Here is a 17,815-nt window from a genome sequence, read left to right as displayed (position 1 = left end):
TTGCTTTTATCTGTTAGTATGAAATCAATGCGTTTCGTAGCCTTCTACAATTGATGAATGGCTTGTGCAGCCAATGCTTTTTCTTCTGACACGCCTGAAAGATTTGCAGAGCTTGTTAGGCGATTTTGCAGAATTAAAAATCTGAATAAAGATACGGAAAATATAGATACCAATGTTTTGCTCGACCAATTCAATTCATTTCGAGTTAACACGGACTCCGTAAAGGATCAGGTAGGACTTCGCTTAAACCACATTTTCACTAGATATTTCAATTAGTAGTGTTGCTTGATTTTGTCGACATTGTGGTTATTAAAGGTTGTTTGATCGAGTAGTGGCCTAAAACCGGAAGCTGATAAAAAAGTTAGGCCTATTGGAGCCCGGAATGTTTCACCAGGCATACATTTGGAGACATTAAAAGCTCTTGAGCGTTAATTATGATAGAAAAATGTATAGAATAATTAGAAATGTTTGATTGCTGTAGCTGTTAGCAATACTTTTATTCTCAGGTAGTACCGTAATACCAATGATATACAGCCCCCCTGCCCCCCAGCCCTGTGTGGGCTGTATATCATTGGTAATACCCACAAGTAATAGTAAGAAATGGGAAGAAAATAGCTTTTTACCAAAAAATTGTGTCAAATTTTAAAATTAACCTTGCTCAGATCATCTATATTAATCCAGGTATGGTAAAGTGATCTAAAAAATGGTCTTCAGAATGACATTGATAAGTTACTGTGGCTTGTCTATTCATGCAATAGGCCCTATTCATAAATTGCTTGGGGACATGCTTCTTTCTTTGGCTTTAATTTTGATTTGCGTTATTCTCTAATAGTCTTCAAATTTGAGTTGGTAAACAAACTCTACTGCCCAGTTTCAACCATATCTATAAGTTTTACTAAATTCCAAGTTTCGTCTTTTTATAGTAGTTTTAGTACAAAGCTACAGAGGCTGGCTTACATCAGTAAGTAGCCACAAATAGACATTTCATAGATAATACACTTAATTACTCTTAGAGTTTTTGGTGGTGGTGGTTTCTTTTATATGTTAAATTAGCATATAAAAGAAACCAGGTTAAATAATGTATATATATATTTATATGTTAATATAACTAGTTTTATGTTAATATGTATTGTGGCTGTAAAAAATGATTATGGAAACAAGCTGTAGGTATTTTGGAAGATTATTGGCAAAGTCACTTCTATCTTAGTCTGCTCTTAGTATCTTTGTATCTATCTTAGTTTATGCTCTTTGGGAAGTTGTGCATTCAGTTGATGATTTTATAGTCAAACCTGTGATTCTTGTGGTGTTTAGTTACTTTTTTATAAGTATCTCCCAGCTAATTGACAATTTGTGTCTAAACATGCTTTCTATAAAAGCAGGAGACCATTCACAGCAATCGCCTTTTCAGTTTAATCTGCTATGCTGACTTTTGAGGCATTCAAGTTGTTCGTAGTAGTTAGTGCTCCATCATTGCATCAGTTTTAGTTTATTTTAGAAGCAGTTTTATTGATAATAAATATAAGTTCTGTCATGAGTTTCAGTAAGGCAATCTGTCCTGAAGTCAATGGCTGCAAACATGGCAGTCTGACACAACACAGCAGGTTGGTAAATGAACTAGTTCATTTACCAACCTGCTGTGTTGTGTCAGAATGTTTTGTAACTATAATGTGTAATTAGAATGTTCTAAACTGACTAATACAGCGAATTGTTGGCTGATCAAAGTCAAACATTTATCGACATAGCAAAAACCCTGAATCGAGTATTCGCTAACATATATTGATAGAAGATGATCAATGATAATCAAAGTAAACACATATCAAAGCTAGAAGACTAATTATGAGATGAAATAAAATGATCGCAAATGAAATGTATTAGTTGCTAGTTAGCAACTAATACATTAGCTCATTCACCGTTTGAGCATTCAAGATAAATAATCAATTCTAAAAAACACAAGCGTGTTGCGATCATTTCATGCTGTAAATTATTACAATTTCACTGACTTTCTATAGGTTGCTGTGAATTCTCTGACCCCCTATACTCATCCCTATTTTTTGTAATAGAAATTATTTGACCTGTCGGGTGACTACATCACCGTTTTTGGGATAGAATTCTGATGTTTTATGTTCTCATTGTTAAATCATTTCATGTTATGTTTAATATACCTAGGATGTGTTTTGTAACCAATCAGTGTGCAATATATATATGATGACATGATTACATATTGACCTTATTACTATTACCTTATTACTAACACAGCAGGTACTAACTACTAATCTCTCATTGAACACAAAAATATTACTTTTCATTGCATAATATTCATCATATTCTGATTATCGCTAAAATTCTAAAAAGTCTAAAATTATTCAGCTGTGTTTTGTGCTTCAGGATGTCTGCTTGTTTCTTAAACATTGCTGCCTTCTCATCAAACCTGACTTAGGTCAGCTCGGAATCAAATGCTGTATCGTCATAACATATTTACTCGTCAAATCTGAGGTATGTATTGTATAAAACTGTATATCCATATGCATTGTAATATTCAAACCTACTTGTGATCAATTAATTGTATGAGTTCATTTCTCTTATAAAATTAGAGAAAGCATCTGGCAATGTATAGTTTTACATACCTAATGCATCTCTTTAAGGCCATGTGTAATTACTTGCAGGATTTACATGTATTAAGGAGCTGGTGTATATTTTTAGGCTGAGAAATCAATAAACTTAACTACAGTGTATTTTTATAGCAATATTTGCTTCGAAATATGACAGTTTTAACTTACAAAGTATATTTTAGTAGTAGGCCTACCATTTAATTTTGTACACAAAGATTTGGCTGTAATTATACTCAATTGATTTTAATAATATCAGCGTTTATTAAGGGGTTATCATATTTACACTAAGAAGTGAATTAACTGAATTGCTTGATATTCTTATAGCAAGTCAGTTTTAATTTATATGACAGTTTTAATTTACAAGGTAGATATTGATGTGAATCAACTACCTGTGTAAGATTTGTATTGTAATAAAATATTCCAAGTCACAGTTGCATATAAAAATAAAGTGGTCTCTCGTTGTGTCTTAGATATATACATTGTAGTAGTACCGAGTTCATCCATGACTTATTACCTATACTGCTGTTTAGATTGAGCCTCCTGACGATGTATTAAATGGCCTGCTACAATTGCTAGAGAACCTTCTAGTCAACTACGATGTCTGGGCTCGGCCTGATATACTCCGCGCTCTTGGTGCAGTCCTGTACTGTAGAGGAGGAAGGCTCTCTGTGCAGGTATAGTCTAAATTGTGTACTAGAGTGCGGTTTGGTTGTTTTAGCACCGCAAAGATTCTGGATAATGAAAAAAGATGTTCATTTTAGAATTTCAATTCCCTGGCTGAGGTTAGAAAGAGCCATCTCAGGCTATTACAGTCTTACCTCAACATACAAGCTTAATGCGTTCTGGGACTCAGCTCGTATGTCAATGCACTCATATCTCAAAGCAATATTTATTATAGGAAATAACTAAATACAAAGTATCAAATACCTATTTAGTAGTAATGATCTGCAATAAAATGTAACATTACTATGCACAGTCCTGTATGTGGTTTTTACTTGTGAGACAGACATAGTGGTTAACGGGGGTGAGAGAGACACTCGACAGCAACTCATTCAGTACACTAGATTTTTGTCACGCTACGTAATATAACTTAAATGAATTTAACTTATTAAACACACTTAAAGTCAAGTTTTAATCTTTCACTAAACTTGACTCTAATTTTGTCTTTGTTTTAATTTTTTCTCATCTTCCTCTGGCTTTGCGCTTTTTGCCTCATTTTTAGCCAGCCTTTTTAGAACATTATTCAAGCTGATTTGACAAACAGACTTACTGATGCTGTTCTCAAAAGCGGCTACTTACATACTTGGCCACTTAGTGGCCGCATAGAGAACCAGCTCATACGCTTGTATCTCAAAGTTTTTTTGTATCTCAAGGTGAAAACTTGCTCGAAATTTTGCTTGTATCTCGATGTTCTTGCATTGGTCTCTTGTATGTCAAGCTATGACTACTTTTCTCTGTTGTTCATAGTTGTCACTACTTTTGCCTGATGATGAAAAGGGTTAATCTGATGGCTAATCTAAATAGCTGTTGGTTTAGCTTGGGAGTGATAGCCTGTGATTTTATCGTTCTCGGCTCACTACAGTGAATCAGGTTTTACAATACATCATCAGCTGTCCCTAATATTCACCATTTATACGGATATTTAGGGTTGTATCTATGATAAGCTCTCAGTATTACCAAAATTATCGCAATGGCAAGCTTATAATTTTCTGCCATTTTCTAAAAAAGCAAAAAGTTTGCTCGTCAATAACAGACTTAGCCAATAAGAAACAATTGCTCCGAAAAGGCTTACTAATCAAACACTAGCATACTAGAGCCTGTGGAATTTCAAGCATTTACTAAACACAATATCAGGGCAAGATACTGGCCTGTTGCCACCCCTTTACCGACATCTTTATAAATGAATAACTGGAGTTATGTTATAACGTTAAGTTTCGAGGTGGGATTGGTGTGACTCTCTTCCCCTTCATGCACTAAAGCTTCTTCTTGTACCTCTTGTATAGCAACTTGACAACCTGGTCACCGCAGAAACTGGACTCTTACACAAACTTATATTCAACTCATCCACGGATCCCGCAACCCGTAAAGGTGCTCTGCAGTGCTTAGAGAGTTTGTCTAAAAGGTTAGTGAGAAATCTCTTCCTTTTACATTTACAGAGTAAGACCATGTATTTGTGCTGCTACATTTCTGGAATCTGTAAGAATGCTATCCATCGTTTTTTTTACGTCATCATCCTGTTTGCACATGCGCTCGTCCACGAAAAAGCCGCCATCTTTGTAGAAAACGATCGTCATTGTCTTGATTAATAGTATTTTTCAGTGTTGTTTTGATACTAAAATAAAAAACTTGCAAACAAAAGCATTGTTTGCAATAATTAATTGCAGAAGCTTCATGTTTTTAACGATAAAATGTGTCATAAAGATGGCGGACAACGATAGAATGATGTCACGAAAAAATGAAGGAATGGTCAGCAAATGTCACTCTTTGCTTGCTCAATGCTGTTACGTATTCATACCTATGTAGCACTGACACAAAACTTCTTTCTGTCCTTTTTCAAACTTCGCATCCTCCAGAGCGAGGGGTACCACAGTCATGATCCTAGGGTTATGTCAGGAGCTAAGGATTTGTTTACCTCCGATAAATACCTGCCATATCACAAGTTGAGGATGTTTCAGTCATATATGAGCTAATCAAGTCATGAGTTCGAGGCTGCTTTTACCCATTCTTTTTTAGCTTTATTAATAATGAAAAGAACGGCAAGTTAAGCTGGCAATGGCACAATGGCAGTTTGATCATTTCAGCCATTTTTAAAAGGCAAAAAGTGGGTTCATCAAAACATTTTTAGCCAGCTGTTGCGTCAACATAGCGAGAACATTTTAAATTGATTTCATCTTTTAAAAGTTAATGTCAAGTATTTATTGGCATACCCAAAAAAACTTTGAATTGAGTATTCAACAGCATATATTGATAGAGGATGATGTTTGGCTGGAAGAATTTAGCTCATGGCTATTGAGCCCACCTGTTCAGTCTCGAACCACTTATATATACATTTGGTCCATAATCTTCAAATTTTAGACAAGCCTCTCAATGTTATGTTTGTTTCTATTGTCGGTTGTCTAAAGTTAATGTCAAATATTTATTGGCATGCCCAAAAAAACTTTGAATTGAGTATTCAACAGCATATATTGATAGAGGATGATGTTTGGCTGGAAGAATTTAGCTCATGGCTTGTGAGCCCACCTGTTCAGTCTCGAACCACTTATATATACATTTGGTCCATAATCTTCAAATTTTAGACAAGCCTCTCAATGTTATGTTTGTTTCTATTGTCGGTTGTCTATATATATTCAGTGTTGAAGAGCAAGCCTACCATAGATGATATGAAATTTGTTTTATTTGGCCAACGGGTGCTAACGAACCGAAATGTCCAGGCTATGTCAACCAATCCTAGTAAAACAGTATGAAAGTATCAGGGCTGCTTGCTGTTTTAAAGGTTTATGAACATTTGGACTAATTACTAAACTAGCCTTGTTATCTTCGCACGCTGTGCTGCCTGTAATACTGTTATCTCCCCACAATATGTTTTCTGTTGAATATCTTAATAGTCCCTCGTGACTGTTTCTAGATGTGTCCCTTACATAGATGATTACTATGCTAGCCATTGTCTGAGTACGTTTCTCGCCGTTCTCAAGACCAGATTTCCCAAATCAGATGAGCTGATGCAGTGCAAGGTTTGTTTAGATGGAACGTTATTATATATATATATATATGTATATATATATACATGTATATATATATATACATATATCTGAATCTTTTATATATATATATAAATAACATTGCACAATGTTGATATATATATATCAAAGCGGACATCCTGAAAGCACAAAACACAGCTGAATAATTTTAGACCTTTTAGAATTTTAGTGATAGTCAGAATATGATGAATATTATGCAAAGAAAAGTAATATTTTTGTGTTCGATGAGAGACTAGTAGCTAGTACCTGCTGTACTAGTAATAAGGTAATAATAATAAGGTCAATATGTAATCATGTCGTCATATATATTGCACACTGATTACTTAAACACATCCCAGATATATTAAAAATAACTTAAGATGATTTAACAATGAGAACATAAAACATCAGAATTCTATCCATATATATGTTGATATACCTATAGATCAACATTGTGCGATAAGATGCAATGTAGCTCGTATAACGTAAATCTACCTTTATGTAAATTTCACTTAATGTAAAGAATTTATGTAAAGCTTTCGCTTCGTATTACGTAAAAAAACCGTATACTGTCAAGCGTCCAGTCGGTACAAGTTCTCAAAATTGATTTAAAGGTTGACTTGCAACAAAATTCACATTACAGTTATTTGGTATCAAAAGGCTCACCTCACCATGTCTTACACAACAGGCTTGTCACCAACAGGCTTGTCATGTTTATCAGATGATGATATGCACTCCTTTGAGCTAAGGTTGAAAATTAAACAAATTTTTATGATAGGATAATGAGATATCAGTGCAACAGGATAAACATGACGAGCATGTTGGTCACCTGTGATTGTCGCAAAATGCTACAGAAATGTTTTGCGCTGTTTGGCAGGAAGTATGGGTCACATGATCAGATTGCGACTAGACAATTAGACCAAGCTGAAACGAAACTGTAAACTAGCGAGCGTCTATATTTGATACGGGAGTCTTCGGTGAAACCCGAAGTGTTTGCCATAAACTAGTGCTGCGAGAAGTTTTATATTGTGCCTTTTATTGGCCTTTCACTTTACGTGAGAACATCACGTGACAAAACAATAACCAAATGTAATGACTACATCAGAAAAATAAACTGATTTCAATCTACAGCGGTTTCGTGATAGCGACAATTAACTGTTCGTTTTTGAGCTTATAAGAGCTTGTAATCACATTTCCACATATTTTGCACCTACAACACATCAAAGTAAAACATGGTGAATCTTTTGATACCAAATAACTGTCATGTGAATTTTGTTGTAAGTCAACCTTTAAAGTAAAATAGCCATGACCATGCAGCCTAAACCAAATGAAAGTGATAAGTATAACGAAAAAAAGTTGTCATTACAAGCCAATAATATCACAGTTACTGTACAATCATTAAACAACGCATTTAAGTATAGTTTTTTCCTTTTTGAAGGGCCAACAAGTTGAGTTCGGGATGATCTTGAAAAGGATTAGGCAATTTATAGGTATTTTACTCTTTGTATGACGTTAAATCCCTACAACCTAAACGTTCACGAAACGTGATTATTCGCGTCGTAGGCGCGCTGACTGACTTATTGACAAGCTATGTAATTGTTGCTGTAGAAAAGCTTGCTATAATGCAAACGAAGCGATAAGTTATTGATTATTCACCTGCTCTCCCAACTGGCCGGTTAGCTCAGTTGGTTAGAGCGTCGTGCTAATAACGCGAATGTCGCGGGTTCGATCCCCGTACTGGCCATATTTTTTATTTAGCAATTATGGTTTCGAAGCTTCCAATATCTTTTAGTGCATTTCAGATTGGTCAACAAACACGAGGAATCACACAATCTTGCTGTCGTTTTACTTGGTAAAGAAACTAAAGATAGAATTCCATGAACACAGTAATAATAACTTTGTGAAGTGGTTGCTTGGCTTGAACAACTTATTACTAGTCTAATGCATTTTTACACATGTTTACCACATATGGAATTCATTCATCTTCACAGTATAGGGTGGTTTATTTTGGTTAAGTTATAGCCTGCCTTTTGCCTTATAATCTTAATTTTACTGTGTATCAGTTTTTGATATGTTTATTCCAGCTGCTTACTGTAGCCCTTAAAGGAATTCAGCATGTTCTGTCAAGTACTACAACATCCCACGGAAGTCTATTGGGAGAGCTATTGGCGGCACTCAAGGTTTGTAAACATGCGCATTGCTTTTATGAAACTTACAGCATTGGAGAGTTCGTTGTCATCAGATTCAGAAGGTATTAGATAATTCTTCTGTTACAAATTCTTGTTTTTGTTCTTTAGGCATACAACTTTTTTGGCCGTGATGATCCATCAGTACAAATACCAACTTGTTTGCAACCGACCCATCTAGGAGATGATATTCCAGCCTCTTTAGTCAATCCTTCACCACCCTCACGGCCACACAAGAAAACTCTTAAAAAGAAGTCAAAGTCTAGGAGGTCCAAAGGAGACACACGGGACAGTGATGAAGAGGAAACCCGGTAGGTTAGGGATATGAGTGGCAATAAAAAGGTTGATAGGAAGGAAGATGGGGAAGAACATGAAAGAGAATAGTGAGGTGGGAAAGGGAGAGAAAAGGGATATGTGAAAGAGAAAAGGGATATGTGATAGAGATGGAATAAGTGAGCCTTACAGAAGACAAAAGGAGACAAGAGGAAACTTTGGAGTTCTCAAGTGATATGAATGGCTGCCATTTTAAATGTTTATTTCATTTATCTTTCTTTCAGAACTCAGTTCCTATCTTTGCTATTTAACATTCAAACTGAACACTAAAGTTCCATGCAAATGTTGAGAAAGCCAGGACTCTTGCTTGCTGAATTAGTAAATCTCTCACATGAGACATTCTGAACTCTTTACAAGTCTAACCAAGGCCAACAGACCCATTGACTGACTTATGTTCACCCTTCTATAGAAGTCTAACCAGGACCAACAGACCCATAGACTGACTGATGTTCACCCTGCTATAGAAGTCTAACCAGGGCCAACAGACCCATTGACTGACTTATGTTCACCCTTCTATAGAACTCTAACCAGGACCAACAAACCCATTGACTGACTATGTTCACCCTTCTATAGAAGTCTAACCAGGACCAACAGACCTATTGATTGATTTATGTTCACCCTTCGATAGAAGTCTAACCAGGGCCAACAGACCCATTGACTGACTAATGTTCACCCTTCTATAGAAGTCTAACCAGGGCCAACAGACCCATTGACTGACTTATGTTCACCCTTCTATAGAAGTCTAACCAGGACCAACAGACCCATTGACTAATTTATGTTCACCCTTCTATAGAAGTCTAACCAGGACCAACAGACCCATTGACTGACTTATGTTCACCCTTCTATAGAAGTCTAACCATTACCAACAGACCCATTGACTGACTTATGTTCACCCTTCTATAGAAGTCTAACCAGGGCCAACAGACCCATTGACTGACTTATGCTCACCCTTCTAACGCATGAACATTTAGGGTAGCATTATATCTATTCATATACAGTTGTTACATAGAGTACTCACTAGATCTCTATCTAACACTAATAAGAAAATCATAGACGTTCTTATACTTTAAGAGAGCGGCCTAAAATACATAGAGCTGTTCTTGCTATCTTTTTTTACTGTGACCCCTAATCATTACACTGCGATTACTCACAAAAGTCTACTTAAAGGGGTCAACAAGACTGTCATGTATCTTAAAGAACATAGTGCACCTTAAAATTTCCACAAAGGTTTAACCACTCACATTTTGGCCTCATTTTTTGGCCTGTGCTATATGACTGGTAGCGTGCTAAGATTGAGCGAGAGTTGATTACTCCTTGGTACAGCAATAACTCCTCTTTTGTTCTGCAAGCAAAAAAGCCAGAACCTGATGGGTTCTGCTCTGAATAGATTGCAAAATTTCATTATGAAATAATGATGTACGCTGAAAGACTTGCTTCTATCTAAACTTAGTATCCTAGGTATCAGTACAGAGGAGGAAACTAAACACCTGCTTAGTTGTACTTCAGTGCCAATATATTGCTATAAACACTGGGTGCTTTGTGTTTCTTCAAATTCACCAGAACCATTTCCTTGTGCAGAAAAATCTTATCTCTGTCAACTGTGTGTTTGCTGTAATAACATGATATTGACCTCAAGTAGGATTTTATAATTTAGATTATATATAAACATATTTAGATGCCCGTTACATTATGGCTAGCACTAGTCTGAATGCAACTATGTGAATCTATGTACTACAGTATATACACAGCATACATTACATTGAACACTCGTTTTATATGATATTTAGTAAATCTAACTTAACCTCTCTAAAGTTAGTAATTCGTCGATTATCTTTAGAAACACCCACCAGTAGTGAGGGAGCGTGTAGTAGATGTTGGTTAGGGTGCATAATCACCCATGTCACCTTATGTGAAAGTAACTCTCAATTATACAGTGTTATTAATAATCATAATATAGTTTGTTGCATCTCCCATCTGGCGCCATTTTCATGTGTGCTGTGTTGGTAGAGCCTTGGAGTCTGTGCCTTGGCCTAGCCTCAGTGGCTCGGAATCGGACTACTCTGACACAGAATCGGGAGTAGTGGCTAACAAATTGCAAGGATATCAGGCTAGGGTGCGACAGCATTCGCTATGTGCACTTTATTCCATTGTCAAGGTATCATTGTATTCTGCTTTTGCTTGTATGTTTAGTATATCTTGTCCTTTATTGAGAGTTATTTCCAGAAGAGGAATGTCCGAATGAGAGACTCGAAAAACAATAAATAAAAGGTGGCACTCATATATTTTTGGGCTTTTGAGGAACAATCTAATCTACCTCTTGTTCAGTTGGTAACAGAACCTACTTTGAAGAGTCTTCACATCAGACACACTAGTATCTTGGCTCATGTGCCATGAGAGATCGTCAGGTGGGCTGATAAAGCACAAAAAATAAGTATATGTAGGTTCATGTATTCAGAAATGCTGGTAGATGTTGGTGGATTCAGAAATGTGGTCAATTAGCGCAATTAAAGTGCTACACTGGCAAGCTGAAGGTCAAGAGTTCAAATCCCATATGAAGCAATTTTTTATCGTCATCGTTAACCCTGGTATTGGGCAGACGGATGTAGGGGGCTCTTATTATCTGAAAGAAGTTTTACATGTACATGTATATAACTAGACAATCTTAGCAGTTTTCATATATCAACAGAGGGCTGGTGAAGGGTTATCCTTCTAATAAAACAAGAAGCCAGGCAAAATTCACACACTTAAACCATAACTGTCACGTACAACTTTTATTGTATTTACTAGGTAAATCAGACACGCTGATTCCAATTTTGTACTCAAAATAAAGATTGGTCCACTAATTTTCAGAGTAATGAAGGCTCTTTTACAGCGTTTTAATATCGGTCTCGAAAACAACACGATCGGCACAACAAGCCCCGCTCATAAATACGTGACGTAACCTAGCTTTTTAGGAACAGCAGTTAAGTAGGGATGTTTAGACTGATTTAGAATAATAGAGATGGGTGTTTAAAAATGCATTAATATCTAAATTCAGCTTTAAAAATAATCTCAGTCTTTTCTGAAAGGTAGGTGAGCTATTTAACATTGCATATTTAAAAATGAGCTCAAAAAAGTGCGATAACAACGCTAGCTTGTGATAAAACCGCGCTTTTTGAGCTCATTTTTCTTTCGGCGTTCAGCCTATTTAAACATCATGTAACAAGCTACGAGCAATTTTAAATAGTTTATATACCTTTCATAAAAGACTAAGATTATTTTACAGGCTGGATTTAGATAATAATGGGTTTTAAGACACCCATCTCTATTATTCTAAATCGGACTAAACATCTCTAACTTCTGTTCCTGAAAAAGCTAGGTTTCGTCACATATTTATGGGCGGAGCTTGTAATGCCGATTGTGTTGTTTTCGAGACGGATATTGAAACGCTTTAAAAACGCCTTAATGACTTTGAAGGTTAGTGGACCAATCTTTATTTTGAATACAAAATCAGAATCAGCGTGTCTGATTTACCTAGAAAATATGATAAAAGTTGTGCGTGACAGTTATGGTTTAAAACTCTAACCCTAGGCATAAACGAGTTTAATTGCGTTGAATGCAGATGAATTGAATCTTGTCTAATACAGGGGAAATCAAGTTTAGTGTAGCTGGATGCAAATATAATTGAGGTCTGTGTTCAGTTATAATATCAGACAAATTTATCGATAAGGGTTTTCTGCAGGGCACAATGAGACGCCTGGTCTTTGGCTACTGGACATCATTTCTACCAACAGGCTCTGAGGACAGAGCTGGTACACTAGCCGCAGTTCTGCAGAATGAGTGGTCTATAAAGGTAGGCAGGCAAGCTTGCTTCAACCTCGCAAAGTAAGGGTTCGAATTCGCAAAATAGAAGTAATAGCTTAATTCACATCACCCGCTAGCTAGTTTGTTGCATACGGTATATCTAGTTCATAGAGTCACTTAGAAAAGAGTATGCAACTCCATGCCTTTTGTATTTATCCCATGTTGTCTTAAGAGAACTCAGATAGGAGTTGTGTTGTTCCTGTACATAATTTAGGTAACAGGTGAATTATCTCAAAAATTAGACAAAGCACTCAACTGGCATAAACTGTGCATCAACTTCATAGAATAGTATTCTCAGATTACAGTGGAAAGAATAGAGTGTCCATAAACACTCAAGGCTAGAGCTTTAAAAAAAATTAAATTGTTCTATGTGTTTGCCTTCACACTAAATGCTAGCATTATTTTGGCAGCGCTTGCGATAAGTGGGATTTCAAATGTATTGACAGCGCTTGCGATGAGTGTCATTGTATTTGCTATCCACTGTATTATAAATGCTGTCTCTCGAGTTACTCTTGCATATATACCTACACAGATTGTTTCTGATTACTAGGTGAAGGTTGCAGCTCTAGCCGCTATTGCTGCATTTCTTGAACGATCAAAGTCTGCTCTTCTAGTGGCAACTGAAAGGTTTGTACAGGCCACAATAATTGCTTCATTACTGCTGATAAGTTGGGGGACATGAATGGGGTAGAATCGGTAGAAACTTTATGTATATTATGTTAGATTATATGGTGAGGCACTTATAATTCGTTCTTTCTTATGAATACCACAGACAAGTGCTTGGAGAATTTATAACTTGGCTATGGAAGGTCTAGGGAATATTTTGATTCCATAATGCTGTCTGAGTTGTTCTATCCTCGTGTATCTCTCCTTTGATTCCACCTCTCTATGACCTTGGTTAAACCCCTTTATGCGCTTAGTTCCACCCCCTGGTATGCCCTTGGCTCTACCTTTTTACTCTCTTCATTCCACTCCTGTATGCACTATAATGTAATAGGAGGCACTGAACACACGCCTATAGAGATTTCATTTTAAGGGTATTATGTGTTGTTCTCTTTAGTTAGAATGATTGTAAGAATGAGAATATGCAGACAGTTGTTGTGATTGTAACTATTCCTAATTATAACTAATTATCTTTGTTTTCGCTAGTATGTTAAAATTATGAAGCCAGGTGCTTATCAGGTTCTTCAGGTGAACTTTGTTCTATTGATCTGATTTTACAGAGAGAGCGCTTCTGTACAACCGTTTACTCCTTTTTCCGTGTTGGTTGGTAATATGATCAGAGAACTACACGTCACGCTGTTAGCTCTGCTGCCGAGTGAGTCCTCTCCGCAGACAATCACGCAGACACTAAAGGTAATAAAGCTAAGACTGAATCGTGTGATTTCTGTATAAATGCGGAACATCACTTTCAGTTTTCAACAATTCCTTGTTTGATGATTGGTGCACCTACCTTCATTCTTACAGTGTTTGGCTACAGTGGTAGGAAATTCTCCTTACCAAAAGCTCCGGCCTGGCTTGCTGTCCAAAACTGTGAAGTTAGTCCGTCCATATTTATCTAATCGCAGTGAGTTTTATTTCTTTATACAATGATGCAACTCCTAGTAAATGACATCTTTAATAACTTTAACACTCTTTCAACTCTTTCTCTAACACTTTTCAACTTTAACACCTTTTAGTGTCTTGTGTCTGTAAGTCATAAACGTCTGTCAATTTCTATAATAAGTATGTTAAGTTCAGTGTGGTCCTTACCTTAGTCCCTTGATATTCTTATATCAGTCAAACAAGCCAAACTTGTTGCATGGTATAGCTTTCCATTAGTTGAACTTGCTAGAAGGTTTCTGGAGTCACCCACACTCTTGCTATAAACTCGTGCTAAACTGGTAGGAGAGAACGAGTCAGCTTTCTCTCACACATAATAAAGTCTTCAATTATAAAATACTTATACCATCATACCTCAACATACGAGTGCCTCAACATACGAGTGTCCCAACATACGAGTGCCTCAACATACCGTACTAGAAAATCAAGATATAAGCAGCATTTTGAGCAAATTGCTTCTTTGAGATTTGAGTAATTTTGAGATATGAGCATATGAGTCGGTTTTCGATGGCCACTATATGGCCAAGTATAGTGGCCACAAGTTGGCCATGCAGTGCCCAATATGGCCACTATATGGCCAACTATATGTCCACGATGGACGAGAGGCCGCTTTCAAGAACAGCATCGCTTAGTCTTTCTCCTCGAATCAGTTTGACAAAAGTTTTTAAAAAGTTGGCTAAAAGCTATAGTGAACGCAAGGCAGAAAGCGTTAAATCGGAGCCAGATACCAAAAATTAAGATGACAAAATTAAATTAAGTTTAGTAAATTATTACAACTTAGCTTTAAGTGTGTGTTTAGTAAGCTAAATTCATTTGAATTAAATTCAAGTTTTTGTTACGCAGCATCACAAAGGTTTAGCGTACCGAACACGATTAATTTGTTTTTAGTTATTTTATTTAGAAAATAGTGTCTTGAGACACGAATAAATTGACATACGAGCTCAGTCCCAGAACGCATTAAGCTTGTATGTCGAGGTATGTCTGTACTGACCACGGTCTGAAAGTATTGTAGTCTTTGACAAAGTAAGTATCAGAACCTGTCTGGCACGTCTCTCATGGCTAGGTAACGATTGACAAGGAAACCCTTGTGAGTTGAAGCTTACCTTTTATACTCAAAAATTAAACAGAATTTCAGATTTTTTTTAAAGAATATTGTACCACCTCATAGGAAGTTACTGATTCGCTTAACACACACATGTTACAGATGCGAATATCCGTGTCGGGGCTTTAACATGTATGGGTGCTGTCGTTACCATTCATGCCCCCCTTCTTGAAGTCAGTTACATATTGCTGCCTCCTCACAGACAAGAAGAATCAGCAGACGTAGATGTTTTGGTGAGTCATAATGTCAAACAAAGAAATTTTGTTTAAATGTTTTGCGAGTACAGTTGACTCAAGTGGTTAGAGTCAAGTAAATAAATTACTATTTACTTAAGCAGGTAAAGCCAAGTACGCTTGAATACCATTAGCTCAAGCAATTTAAGTCAAGGTGAAGGCCTTTCAATTGAGCGTTTCACAAGGTAACACGCTAGGGATGTTTGGTAGTTACTGATGTATAAGTGTATATTATATCCTACATTATATTTTATGTACAAAATGTATATTATATCCCATGACTGTCTATGGTATCCTTTGATTTGACATGACAGGTGTTTCTCTTCTCCATTGCTAGGCATGGCAGATTGATTATCTTGATGTACATTTCACTTCAAATGTTCTAAATTAAAATTTACTTTTTATTAAATGATGAGTCTCAATTAAAAAGCTCCATTGTAGCTCTTGAATATAGCCAGACACAAATTTTGCCCAACTCCTAATGACAATCAACACTGAGCAAAATCTACTGTCTGTGCAGGAGTTGTACCCTCATGGCTGTAATAAGAGCAATTAGGAAATATAGATGCAGTATGATAGGTGTTTGCAAAGTCTACAAGTCAATGCAGGTGGCTTGGCTCACTGTACACACAGTTTGTGTGCCTAAACGTGCCTGTTGATACTTTCTCTCAAATCTTCTTTGAAATAGTTTGCCAAGCAATTTAATGACCAGTACTAGAAACATTTTTGTGATGGTGACATCATTTCACACGGATTAGGTCTTAGTATATAGGGTTTGCTACCTACAATACTGAAACTGCCATAGATTAGGTGTTTTTTCACTCCTTTATGAGACAAGTAAGGATATTGAAGTTTCGTTGTAGTGGACAGACAAGAAAGTGACTAATTAGGTTGGCTCAGTGTGGATGTTGATAAATGAAAAATTGTCAAAATCCAAAAACTCCTCACGACTCTCAATTCAGGGCTTCAAAGAATCAATGTAGGAGAAGAAGAAAAGCCTAGTTAATTGCAAAATTGTGCTGTTCGCCTATGAACAGTATTTATTGGCCTCTCTTGGTTCTAATGTTTGGTTGAGATGTAGAAAACGAATTTTAGTTTTTTTAAAGATTTCATATATTTCCTGGTGGCCTCATTCCACATTGGCAGTTCGGGTTCACAGAACCGATGGTGCTTTCCACAAAGTTGGCACTCGCAAAAATGGTGCCCAAAACCAGATGGTTGTTAGGTGAATGTTTTCAGCTTTTAAATATTCGCGATCCATTTTAATGTGGAACAATTAGAACTCAATTTCATATTCGAAACATGCAGCTGAGCTAATTGAACAGCACTATTGACACCACTACCTAACCAACCTACTAAACTCTGTATATTAGTTGTTCATTCTTGGAACATGTGAAAAATTACATTGCCTTTCTACGTGTAGAATGCCTCAATAAGAAATTAGTAGTAGATATTTTTAGGATATTTAAGAATCATGTTATTCATTGTTATAGATTGTCCATGGTACAAGTCCCTCCTACAAATTCTATATTACCTTTTTGTGTTAGAAAATTTCTCAGCCAGTATGAATGACACAAAGTGGAAGTTATATCACCTTAATTTAGTTTATTTGCTGTGTTTTTTGGCTCATAATGCATTTTGAGGAAAAGTTGAAACATTGTAGAAAGATGACAGCTCTTCCCCAGGCAGTCTTCCATCAACTCCTGTTCCAATGACTCCTACACTGCCAACTCCTCCCCTTTCATTTACCCCTCCCCACATGACCTTCACCCCCTCCAAGCATACTGACACTTCTGCTAAAGATGACATCATTTGGCTAATCAAGAGTTGTGGCCGGTCTATACTACCAAAGTGAGTAACCTGTATACAGTGAGATATAATACCTTAATTTCTACATACCGTATAGTTCTGCTAGTTCTTCATGTGCTAGTTCTTCTCCGGGCATTAAACTAAAATTCTACTAGTTGAATGCCCGGCGTTGCACGGGTAATAAAAAAATCAGCTTATAAACAGTGGCGCGTAATGTAGTTGCCATTGGCTAAGTTTAACCCAATAAATATGAGTAACTTAAGCTAGTAAATTTAGCTAGTAAATTAAGCTAGTCTAAATCTTTACCATAATATGAGCCATGCTTATAACTGTGCTCATAGTCGTTACTCGTCATGATCTC

The 17,815-nt window shown here is 36.4% G+C and overlaps 1 protein-coding gene and 1 non-coding gene across 3 annotated transcripts in view; both read left to right on the top strand.

The window, feature by feature from the left end:
- Positions 1 to 32: 32 nt before the first annotated feature.
- The window catches only part of LOC137404402 (HEAT repeat-containing protein 6-like), a 31,448-nt gene continuing 13,665 nt past the window's right edge, over positions 33 to 17,815 (top strand). The window contains exons 1-14 of one of the 2 annotated variants that reach the window (XM_068090604.1): positions 33 to 231; positions 2,386 to 2,493; positions 3,140 to 3,283; positions 4,613 to 4,731; positions 6,235 to 6,340; positions 8,431 to 8,526; positions 8,644 to 8,843; positions 10,873 to 11,020; positions 12,587 to 12,697; positions 13,259 to 13,335; positions 13,932 to 14,064; positions 14,176 to 14,275; positions 15,515 to 15,645; positions 17,309 to 17,496. In XM_068090604.1, coding sequence (XP_067946705.1) covers positions 58 to 231; positions 2,386 to 2,493; positions 3,140 to 3,283; positions 4,613 to 4,731; positions 6,235 to 6,340; positions 8,431 to 8,526; positions 8,644 to 8,843; positions 10,873 to 11,020; positions 12,587 to 12,697; positions 13,259 to 13,335; positions 13,932 to 14,064; positions 14,176 to 14,275; positions 15,515 to 15,645; positions 17,309 to 17,496 — 1,835 coding nt within the window. In that variant the 5' untranslated portion in view covers positions 33 to 57. The remainder of the gene's footprint in view (positions 232 to 2,385; positions 2,494 to 3,139; positions 3,284 to 4,612; positions 4,732 to 6,234; positions 6,341 to 8,430; positions 8,527 to 8,643; positions 8,844 to 10,872; positions 11,021 to 12,586; positions 12,698 to 13,258; positions 13,336 to 13,931; positions 14,065 to 14,175; positions 14,276 to 15,514; positions 15,646 to 17,308; positions 17,497 to 17,815) is intronic. The other variant, XM_068090610.1, reaches the window with a different exon arrangement.
- Trnai-aau (transfer RNA isoleucine (anticodon AAU)) lies at positions 8,017 to 8,090 on the top strand. Its single transcript has one exon. It is a non-coding gene; the product is annotated as a tRNA-Ile (tRNA).

This window comes from Watersipora subatra, chromosome 1 (assembly GCF_963576615.1).
Source record: "Watersipora subatra chromosome 1, tzWatSuba1.1, whole genome shotgun sequence".
Lineage (NCBI taxonomy): Eukaryota > Metazoa > Bryozoa > Gymnolaemata > Cheilostomatida > Watersiporidae > Watersipora > Watersipora subatra.
This window is presented reverse-complemented; position numbering and strand designations above follow the sequence as displayed.